General features: G+C 38.8%; 1 protein-coding gene across 1 annotated transcript in view; it reads left to right on the forward strand.

Annotated features, from left to right (window-relative positions):
- The window catches only part of GTF2A1 (general transcription factor IIA, 1, 19/37kDa), a 76,637-nt gene that overhangs the window by 31,828 nt on the left and 32,705 nt on the right, over window positions 1-12,104 (forward strand). The window contains exons 6-7 of the mRNA XM_006884632.1: window positions 8,062-8,137; window positions 11,685-11,818. Of these exons, the coding sequence (XP_006884694.1) occupies window positions 8,062-8,137; window positions 11,685-11,818 (210 nt within the window). The remainder of the gene's footprint in view (window positions 1-8,061; window positions 8,138-11,684; window positions 11,819-12,104) is intronic.

Below are 12,104 nucleotides of genomic sequence, written 5' to 3' on the forward strand. Positions count from 1 at the left end.
TGAGATGGATTGATTCGGTGACTGGGGTGATCGGGATGGGTGTGTCGGAGGCGGTGCGGTTGGCGCAGGATAGAGCAGGGTTTAGGGCTGTTGTGCATAGGGTCGCTATGAGTCGAAAACGACTCGAAGGCACATAACAACAACTGTAGTCGTATGTAGACAGAGAACTGTAAGAGGTTCAGACTGCATTTAGAAGCACCCATGGCACCAGGGTTATCATTCTTGATGTCAGATGAGTTCTGGCAGAAAACTGACTACCAGAAGAATGTCTTATTTGTGCTTTATTAACTATACAATGGCATTTGACTGCAGTGGCAATTAATTTCACAACAGTTATGTATGGCTAACATTGGGAATAATAGGAATCCCTGAACACTTAATTGTCCTTGTGTGAAACCTATACCTATACCAAGAGGCTGTTGTGAAAATAGAGCAAGAGAACAACACTACATCGTGTAAAATTGGGAAAGGTGTGCATCAGGGTTGTATCCTCACTCCATACCTATGCAATCAATATGCTAAGCAACTTATTTGAGAACCTGGACTCTGTGAAGAAGGATGTTGGGTTAAGATTGGAGGAAGACTCCTCAATAAGCCTTCATTATGTGGATGACACAGTCTTGCTTGCTGAAGGTGAGATTTTTTTAATACTTGTTACAGAAGGTAACAATAAGGCTCTCAATATGGATTGTATCGCAAAACAAAAATCCTTGCCGCTAGACCGATAGGCAACATCATGATAGATGGAGAAAAGATTGGAATCATCAACAACTTTATCTTACTTGGATCTGCAGTCATTACAGTTGGGTACCAGCAGTCGGGAGATCAGGAAACTTACTGAACTGGTAGAGTCTGTAGTCAGGGATTTCTCCAAATTATTGAGGGGCAATAACGTCAGTTTGAGGATTGACGTGTGCCTGATTCAGGCCATGGTCTTTTCAATAACTTGCTGTGCATCTGAGAGCTGGACATTGAATAAAGATGCCAGAAGAATTGATGTCTTTTTAACAATGGTGTTGGAGAATAGTGCTGAATATCCTGTGGACAGCCAAAAGAAAAAACAGAAACCTGACAAAACAGAAACCAGAAAGTTGGAGAAAGTGCACCCAGTGTGCCGCTTGGAGGTGATTAACCGTCATCACACATACTTTAGGCAGGTTACTAGGGGAAATTACTCTTTGGAGAGGGGCACTGTGTTTGGAAAGGTGGAAGGATGGCAAAGGAGAGGAAGATACCAACCAGGTGGATCAACACAGTCACTACAGCAGTGGGCTTGAGTGTATCAGAGATTGTGAAGATTGCACAGGATAGGACAGGGCTCCTATCTGCTCATAGGATCACTCTGAGTCAACTCACAGCACCTAGCAACAACAAGTTAATGTCTCAGGGGAGCTCTGGTGGACTATTGTTTACTTTGGAGTTGAAACTGACCCATAGCTGACCTCAGCAGGTTTTGAGAGGCAGTGAATAACAGGAGCGGACTTTGCCTATCCTTCTCCTGTGGAGCACCTGGTAGATTGAAACTGTGTGCCTTTGGGATTGCAGTACAGAACCATGCTGCCAACCTCAAAGGTAGATCATTGAAATCCACCCTCTGCTCTGAGGGAGAAATAGGCATATTCTCCAGTGATTTATAGCTTCTGAACATACACTGGGAGGTCGGCTATGGATCACTTCCTACTATACCGCACGTAGCAACATTAATGTTTCTTCTTTTTATTGTGATTTTTAACCAAAGTTTACAGAAAACATGGATTTCCATTAATTCATTGTTGCACATTTTCTTCCTTTCCTCCCCCAATCCCTCTCCAGTTGGCTTTTCTCAAACTCCAGTCTGTTTTGCTATGCACCTCTTATTCTGGACTGTTGTCATACGGATAATACCAAATCATATATTCCTTTTGAACAATTTTCCCCTCATCTGTTTCAATTCAGTCAGTGTTCATTATTTATTCCCTCTTTTCTTAGTTACTCCCAACCCCAATGTCAGTCCTATTTTATAATAGTGGTATTATGCAGTATTTTTCCTTTGGTAACTGAGATATTTCACTCAGCATAATGTCCTCCAGAGTCACTCATTTGGTATAATATTTTATGAATTCTTGTTTTCAGCAATGTGTAGTATTGTGTGAATACACCACAGCTTCTCTATCCGTTCATTTTTTTGATGGGTACTTGGGTTGGTTCCATCTCTTTGCTATTGTGAACAGTGCAGCAATAAACAGGAGTATGCGTATACATTAATGTTTCTTAAATTTCTGACTTTATTCTTAAATTAATCCAAAACTTGTAAGACTCATTTATTTTTAGAACTATTTCTTAGCCTGTTTCCAAAGGAGCAGATGCACCATGGGTTGGAAAATTGTCCGCATCAATAATACCCATAAGCAACAAATAGCTAAATAGGTATGGCATGGCATGCACACCCTCCCCCCAATACCCTATACCTATGTCCACCAATCATTTGGGTCCCATATTCTTTGTTGACTCACTGATTTTACTCACAGTTGTGGTACTGAGAGTGGAGTTTATTTGTGAAATAGGTTGGAGAGTGGGAGAGGCAAAGAATATCTCACTATACAAGTCCAGGTTTAATCCAGTAATTCCAAACCAGATTAACAGTAAAACAAAATTCCTTAAAAAGTTCAGATTCAGTTTAGCAGCACACATGCAAAAACTTCTGGTTTTGGTTTTCTTAATCATCCAGCAAATGTTGTCTCAGCAGTCAGCTATTCTTTCAGTCATCTAGCAAGCAAAACCTTTAACTGGCTTTTGTCTCAGGGTTCCTCTGTTTATACTTGTTCTTGTCTCTTCATAGCACACTTGCCTCTTTCCACCACTGTCACCAAGGTCACGATCTACAGTGTGGAAAGCACTCTTATCTTTTATGTTAGTCCCATGGCTGTTGATTTGCAAGATCCATGTGTCTGCATTTAAGGGAGCTGGAGACCAGCAAAGGCTACACAACGGCTAGAAAAGACAACTTTAAATAACACCACACCTATATAAATTACATTAACAATGAAGGTGGTTTACTTTTTACGTGACTGTTCTAAAAATTACTTAGGGGTGAGTGTTGAATCATGAACCATAAAGCCTACCTCTGATTTCAAAAGCAGTTAAGCAAGTAGGACTTACTACCTACACAACTTCTACAACTAGCTGTACAAATTCATACCATGTCAGAATTTCAAATCACTGTATGAATAATACACATTGAGTTTTTTATGTTTACAGATAAAAAAGATTTTATATCTCTAGTTCAAGTTTTTGGGGACCATTTTCTTTACTTGAGAAGTCATGAAATGCACTTACCATTTCTTAAAATTTTTATTATTTAAAACATATATGTTTCATGTCTAAGGCTCAAAATTGGTTTTTAGCTCCTGTTTTTTATTTATTGTTTTCAAAAAAGCTGACCTTGGGAAAGATCCCTGTTAAAATTGGTGTCTTTTATATTATTACCCAAGGTTTAATTTACATCATTTGAAATCTAATAATTTGCTTAGAATCACCAGCAGTGATTTGAAAGTGATTTTGAAAGGTTGTTTTTTTTTAAGTATTGCGAGGGAGTCTTCTGAGTTAGAAATTTTAAATTGACACAGGCAAAATCAGTGATCCATCTTTGTGTGATTATTAGGTCTTAGTAATTTGAAGTTACATGAGTTTGAAGTAGATTCCGACTCATAGTGACTTCTTCATAGGGTTTTCAATAAAAAAGCTGGGTTTTTGCACATAGTTTACGAAGCTTTTCTCTCCCATCCTGAGTGCCCCTGATTCTCAGCAGTCAAGCATTAAAGGTTTTTAACACAAAGGGACTCCCTTTACTTCTAAAGACCTGTGTATGTAAATAGATCAGAGTCAAGAGATTACATTCAATGAAATGAATTAGAATTTATGATGTGGAATTAGCCCCCTGGACTCAGTTTAGATGATCCCAATTTTGTTAACATCCAAAGCATTATAGTCAGGAACAAGTTGAACATAGGCCTTCTTCTCTCAATCAGGCCTAATCAGAGTGTTGACCTTAGCCACATCAATGCCATAGAGCTTCTTTTTTCTTTTTTTTTTTTTAAATTTTATTGTTTTTGTGTGTGTACCGTCAAATCAGATCTGACTGGTACAGGAGGAGATTGTCCCTCCTTCCTCGGCAGAGCATCTGGTGGATTCAAACCGTGCGCCTCTGGGATTGTAGTTGCAGCTCCTTACCACTAGGCCACCAGAGCTCCCCGCCATAGAGCTTCTTTACAGCTTGTTTGATTTGGTGCTTGTTGGCCTTGACATCCACAGTGAACACAAGTGTGTTGCTATCTTCTATCTTCTTCATGGCTGACTCAGTGGTTAGGGGAAATTTGATGATGGCATAGTGGTCAAGCTTGTTTCTCCTGGAGGCACGCTACCAGGAGTATTTGGGCTGCCTTCGAAGTCTCAGCATCTTAGGTCGCCAGAAGGTGTGTGACATGTGGATCTTCAAATTTTTTTTTTTTTGGCTGTGGATTCCCTTCAGGACTGCCTTCTTGTCTTTAATGCCTTTGCTTTGGCTTTAGTTTTGGGAGGGGCAGAGGCTTCATTCTTTGCTTTCAGCGCCATCTTCGTAGAAAGCAGAATTTATGTATATTTTTAACATTTTACTGTCAAGTTTTTAGTGTTTCTTTTGTGTGCTTAAGATGTTTAGAAATACAGTAAAAGTAAACTCCGTGTTTTTGGTTGTTAGCTTTTTTGCATTGCTCTCAATTGTAGAGATATAAAAATAAATGTCTTCCAAGAGGATATAATGATTGAAAAGGTAGAGGGTAAGCAAAAGAGAGGAAGACCTTCAACTAGATAGACTCAGTGATTGTAGCAATGGGCCCAAGTGAGTCCGAGATGATGAGGATGGCACAGGATAGGACAGAGTTCAGGTCTGTTCATACAGGGTCGCTATGAGTTTGTACTCAACTTGATGGCACCTAATAACATAAATGAGTGTTTTAGAAGTGTTAAAACCTTTATAATTGTGTCACAGAATAAACACTTTCTTAATTTACATTTTAAAATATTACAGTAATTTACTTGAGCTTTATAATCTAATTCAGTTTTTAAAAGAATGAATAAAACAGCAAATATAAAAAAATTTTTACTTTTGTAAAGTAGAACATTTAGAACAGAAGAAACATTACTTCTTTTGTCAAACAAGCATGTACCCATTACTTTTCATATATTTTCCATAATGCTTTTAACTATCCTAAAGCTATTTGTATTAAGCATGGCTTTGCGTTCTCCTAAAAAAAAAAGCCAAACAAACAAAAACCCCAGAACAAATGAATGGATTGAAAAATGATGATATATTCATACAACAGAATACTATGTAGCACTGAAAAACAAGGAACTCTTAAAACATTACACAACCTGAGTGACCTTGGAGGACACTATGCTGATTAAAATCTCAGTTACAAAAGGACAAATACTGCATAAAACCACTGTTAGAACAGATTGATAACGGGATTAGGAGGAAACGAGGAAAAGGGGGCATAGATAATCAACGCTACTGGAACAGATGAAGGAAAGAACTGTTTAAAAGGAATATATATGACAACAGCCCAGAATAAGAGGTGCATTGCAAAGAGGACTAGGGTGGAAGTGGGAGGGAGGACATTGTGCAACATTAACGAGTATTTTTAAAAAATGAACTGGAGGATGAGGAGAATGTACAACAATGAATGAACAGAAATCCAACTTTTCTGTAAACTCCATAATAAAAAAGCATGCATTGCTTGTATGTTTTTAAAAGTATCTTATTTTTTAAGTTTGCTTTAGAAGGGAACCTATTAAAAAATTTATCTAATTTTATGAAAATGGGAGACCGCTGCTGCCATCAGTTTGATTGCAGTTTGTAGCAACTCTATAGCAGAACTGCACCATAGGGTTCCACGGTTTGTCATCTTTATGCAGACAGACTGCAGTGTTTCTCTGGTGGATTGCCTACTGAGTTCAACAGCTGACCTTGCATTTCTTAGCCCAGCATTTAACCCCTGCACGAAACAGTGGTTAATAGTGATGAGACTAGGTGGAAGGCAACTTGAAAGAGCTTGTGAAAAAGAAAGGAGCGATGGAGGCTCAGCAGGTATAAAGTAGGACCATATCAAACCAGTTTTGCTGGGTCACATTATAAAATACTTGTTATGCACTGTCAAGTCATAACCGACCCGTAGCTGACCTTCCAGTGGGGATTCCAAGGCAGTAGTAAATCACCTGGGAGGAGCGGACTCCTCTTTCTTGCACTGAGCAGCTGGTAGTTTCTGACTCTGAACCTTATGCTTTGGGGTTGGCAGTGAAATCCTTACCACCAAGCCACCAGTGCTTCAGTGAAATAATTGGTTTAATTTATTACTCATGTCTGGATTATTTCATAAACTATTTGGACTCCTGCCCCTTGTGGTTTAATGTTGAGTGTATTACATATCATGGAAGAGTATTTATTGAACAACTTGGGTGTCCCGAAAAAGTGTAGGTGGGTTTTGTGCCATTTTGTCCTATGGATTCCTAGGAGAAAGGTCTAGTGTTCTGCTTTAGGCAGGCAAGAAAATCCTTACTAGTTATGCTCTGTCACACAGAGTTAAAACTGACTCAGCAACACGTAGCAGTAATGTATGCCATGTAGAAACTCCTATGTCATTGCCAACAGAGGGAGCTCTATTATCTTGGGAAATAAGAATTACAGGCACTTTGTAATAGTTCTTAGTAGTAAATGATGATTAGTATCTTCCTTAAACAGAAGCTACTTTTTGTTTAGGCAAGGTTTCTTTTAAATTTGATAAATGTAGTATCCAGTTTAAAGATGAATGAAGTTTCAGACTGTAATTGACTTCTGGAAGCAGAGTGGAAAAATGAAGCTCAAGATACTGAAATTAGTTAAGCTAGTCAGGTGGCTCAGAAAAAGCATTTGTACTTGGAAAGTTCACCTGGAACCCAGACCAGATAATAGTGGTGTCGTTACCCAATTTGGTATAATTTTTCAGGTGTGTTAACTTATCTGGTATGAGCATATCCAAAGCATAATTCCTTTTCTTGCTATTATTTATTCATGCTCATTTCTGTCGATCTTGAACCAGTTTGCTGGGTTTCTGAAACTATAAATTGCACAAATTTCTGGTATTTCTACCTTGGAGTTGCTTGTGACTTCAAACTGTTGAGAGGCTTTGCTTGCAGCGCTGACTCCCTTTGCACTATATCGTTCATGTACCTTTCTACTCCAACTTAAATAGAAATGTTTCTAAAAATTTATAGATTAGCTTAAGCATTAAAGGAGATTAGAAGAGGGGACAAAAATTACTTAAACAGTTATTTTAGTGAGTTATACAGGAAATGTGGTAGGGTACAGGATACAAAGTAGCATAAGAAAAGTAATTCTTCTGGACTGGAGGGTAAGTTGAAAACAAGTCCTAAGAATGTATCCTAAATGTAAAAAAATTAAAAATTAATTTGATCTATATATAATTAGATACCAAGACTAGCTTCATTTTAAAATGTAAAATTAAAAAGTAATGAACTTTTTTGAGACTTCAAGGTGGAGTTTTTTTGCTACAAAACTATTTTTTTATTAACTGAGAATATGTTAGCATTATTGTAATTTAAAATTTTCTTATGTAGAATCTCAGCATCAGCCTCTGCTGTAGAGTTCTTAATAAAGACCTGATAGTTCTTGTATAAATTTAAAAAATTAGAAATTACAGTAAAGTTACATTTCTGCGTCACTTTATTTGAAAATGATGTCTTGGGTGAGAGAACATAAAAGGAAAAGGAAGTACTGTAATAATTCTTTTTTAATGTTACACTGAATTATTGTTCGTTAGGGTGAGAATTGCTTAGAGCACATTTTCCAAGAAAAATAGTGTTGAATTTGTTCAGATAATTTAGGCCTTATCATCTTAACATTTTATGAAGTAGAATTAACCTTACGAGAACTGTTCATGTTGTTGCAGGCAGCTTCTTCAAATACTGGCCAAATATGCTGAAGATACATTGAGATTCTGTTATGCAGCTGTGTGATTCTGAATTTTTGTTCTGTTTGTGTTTGTTTAGAGTGCTGCTGCTACGGCTGCTACCTTGGCCCTCCCTGCAGGTGTGTCTCCTGTTCAACAACTACTAACAAATCCAGGTATTTAGGAATAGCAGGACAGTTATTTACATAACTCTGAAATTGGCAACGTTTGATCTTTATTACTTGTCTTTGTTTAGAGGCAAGATTCTCCCTATTTCTGTTGCCATTTTGTGTAACTTATTAAAATAATATTTCAGGGTTGTAGCCCATTAATTTATAATCATTGTTGAGGATATAGGAGAGAATATGAGAGGTACACTTGATCTTGAGTAAGAATTTTATTATTCAGAATTGTTGAAAGCAGCATAATTTGATTATTTACTTAAATTTTTATAAAATATATTTAATAAAATGTGCTAAATTTGATTCACTTTAATTTGTGATAAAAAACTGAATAAATAATCTTAGCGCAAATTTCTTTTTATATATAGTAGCTCTGTGTATATTGACAAGACTGGTATTAAGCTTCTAATTTTTGGTTTATTAAAGTTTGCATGGTTTATTTACGTGAATTTTAAGCTTGTTTTTAGTTTCTTATGTGTCAAGAAAAGCTTACCAATGAGTGCTATTTTTGTTAATTCCAGAATTTGTAGAGGAGCTAAGTAGGATTCTTGTGTAGCTGTGTAGTTGAGTAAGATTTAAGTGTTTACTTTTATTACATTCCCAGTGCTAGGTTATCTGAGTCACAGAGAGATTTGTTCTAAATGTGTAGTTAGGTCATGTAATTTGTTTTATATGGCAATGATAATTGGCTCAGAATTTTACTGCTTTTAAACACTTTTGAAGATCCTCGCTTGGTTCAGTATTGTAAATGAACTATTATGCTTTCATTTCTTTAAGCCTTTAGACATTAAGAACACGTGAAATGTGTGGTCTTATTGTTCTCCGTGACTTCCAGTGTTGTTGTTTGCTGCCCAATTGGAACTGGCCCATAGCTTATCCTCCAGTGGGTTTTCAGAGACAGTAATCTCATGGGTATTGATTTCACATGCAAGCAAGACTCTACTGAAGATTATCTAAAAATGACTGAAACAGTACATCAGCAGAGAACTGCCAGAAGTCCAGGCTCGTTTTAGAAGGGGTCATGGTACTAGGGATATTGTAGCCGATGTTAGATGGATCTTAGCTGAAAGCAGAGAATACCAGAAGAATGTCTATCTGTGTTTCATTGATTATGCAAAGGCATTTGACCGCGTGGATCATAACAAACTGTGGCTGACTCTGAGAAGAATGGGAATCCCAGAACATTTAATCGTGCTAATGCGAAACCTATACTTGGACCAAGAGGCATTCGTCAGAACAGAGCAGGGCAACGCTAAATGGTTCAAAATTGGGAAGGGTGTACGCCAGGGATGTGTCCTATCTCCATACCTTTTCAACCTGTATGCAGAGCAGATTATCCGAGAGGCTGGGCTCTATGAGGAGAAGCGTGGCGTTAGGATTGGTGAAAGATCTATCAACAGTCTGCGTTATGCAGATGACACAACCTTGCTCGCTGAAACTGAGGAGGACCCCATGCACTTACTGCAGAGGGTCAAGGACTGCAGCCTTCAGTATGGACTGAGACTCAGTGTCAAGAAGACAAAGATTCTCACCACTGGACCAATTGGTAGCATCAGGATGGATGGCGAAGAGATTGAGATTGTCCACAACTTCAGTTTGCTCAGCTCCACAGTCAACACTCTTGGCACCAGTAGCCAGGAAATCAAAAAACGTATTGCGATGGAAAAGTCTTCCGTTAGGGACCTCTCTAAAGTACTCAAGAGCAGCGGTGTCTCTTTTGAGACGAAGGTGCGCCTGATACTGGCCATGGTCTTTGCAATCACTTGTTATGCATGAGAGAGCTGGACAGTGACTAAGGAGGACAGAAGGAGAATTGACGCCTTTGAGCTGTGGTGCTGGAGAAGAGTATTGAAAATACCATGGACTGCCAAGAAAACAAACAGATTCATCCTAGAGAGGGTTAAACCAGGCTACTCCTTGGAGGCAAGGATTCTGGGGCTTCGTCTGACGTACTTTGGACATGTTGCAAGGAGAGACAGGTCTTTGGAGAGGAACATCATGCTGGGTAGAGTAGGGGAACAGCGCAGGAGGGGAAGACCCTCTATGAGATGGATCGATTCAGTGACTGGGGTAATCGGGATGGGTGTGTCAGAGGCAATGAGATTGGCACAGGATAGTGCAGGGTTTAGGGCTGTTGTACATAGGGTCGCTATGAGTCGCAAATGACTCGACGGCACATAACAACAACAATCTCATGGTAGGAAATTGCCAAATTTTTTTCCAAGGGACAGGTGGTGGATGCGGACCACGTGCCTTTGGTATTGCAGCGCTGCTTCTTACTCTACTAGGCTACCAAAGTGCTCCCTGGTGTATTAGCAAAAATGATTTAAAATTTTATAACCTTTTGCTCAGCCTTACTGGGAAACAGCTGAGTAAAGATAATTAAGATGGAAGAGAAAACATGTTAAACAATGCATTGAATATGGGGTGTAATTAGGTAAGGATTAAAGTTTACTGAGTGTGAATGATCACTTAGCAAAGTTAAAGTGATTTTTGTGGTTACTTCTGAGGCCTTTTGAATTTTTTTCTTTTTCAGTATGAATTAAATATAGTTAAGTCCCTAGGTTTTGAACATCAGACTTGTCCTTAAATAATGCCTAAATTTGTTCACACTTTGAAATGATTAACCTTAGGGAGCTCTGCTGATAAGGTACTGCACTGCAGTCTTGAAGGCACGTGGTTCAGATCTTCAGCTAGCTACTCCATGGGAGAAGGCTGGGCAGTCTTCTCCCGTGCAATTTACTGTCTTTGCAAACCTGGAGGGTCCTGTGTGGGTTGGTTTTATCTTGATGGTACTTGTCAGTTCAGTAACAGTACAGGGAGCTCTGGTGTAAGAACTGCACTGCCAGCCCAAAGGCACAGGGTCCGAATCCGTCAGCCGTTCCACGGGAGAGAGGGGCATCCTGCTCCTATGCGATGTATAGCTTCTGAAAACCCGCTAGAGTGGCCCCTATGAGTTGGTCTGACCTGACAGCATGTGAGAACCACCCTTGCTCAAAAATTCTGAATCACAGTTGCTTTCATTTGCTATACATGCCACTTTTCAGTCATTGAAAAGACGTTAGAGTCTTTTATTAATTAAAACCATTGACATCAAATAAATTTGGGGACATACCTACCCTGTAGAACAGAATAAAGCAGCCCAGGGAGTTCCAGTGCTCTTACATTTATATGGAAGCAGCCTCTTATTGGTGACAGGATTTTAACTGAAAAACCATACCCACTGTTGTTAAATCAGTTCGAACTCATAGCAACCTTCCATCAGGTTTCCGAGGCTATATAGAAATCTTAGGAGAATATATTGCCCATCTTTCTCCTGGCTGGTGGATTAGAACTTGCTGGTAATACTCAACTATGCCACTATGGCTTCTTTGCTTGCGCCAAATAAGGCTTAGTTAGACATAATATGCACTGCTTTGATACACCTACAAATATAGGTGTAAAGACATAAAGTAACAATAAATGTACAATGAGGACTGTGCTTGTTTTGAATTCTTTTGACTTCCAGAAAGGTAATTTGGAATGCACACTTTCTCTTTAGGCCAGCTTTTTCAGGTGGTCAGAGCAGCCAACGGTGCCCAGTACATTTTGCAGCCGCAACAGCCAGTGGTTCTCCAACAGCAGGTTATACCGCAGATGCAGCCTGGTGGGGTACAGGCTCCTGTTATACAACAGGTAAAAAAATGAGGGCGCACCACGGGACTCCTTTTTTCTCCTTTCTACATCAACCTCCTGAGTGATTTTCTCTCCTTTCCCAGGCCTTTAGTAACATAAATGCCCAAGCTCCTCTCCATTGCTGCCGATCCCACTCTGCTGGGTATCCTCATGTACACCTTACATCTTAAATTCAACGCTCGCTCTCTTTTTGAGTTGACTTTTTAAAAAAAATTATTTATTCATTTATTTTTAATTTCAGTGAACACCTACAGAGATTTTGGAATTTCATTCATTCATTGTTGCA

The sequence above is a fragment of the Elephantulus edwardii genome, unplaced genomic scaffold (genome assembly GCF_000299155.1).
Source record: "Elephantulus edwardii isolate Elephantulus edwardi_28Jun2011 unplaced genomic scaffold, EleEdw1.0 scaffold00037, whole genome shotgun sequence".
In the NCBI taxonomy this organism is placed as follows: Eukaryota; Metazoa; Chordata; class Mammalia; order Macroscelidea; family Macroscelididae; genus Elephantulus; species Elephantulus edwardii.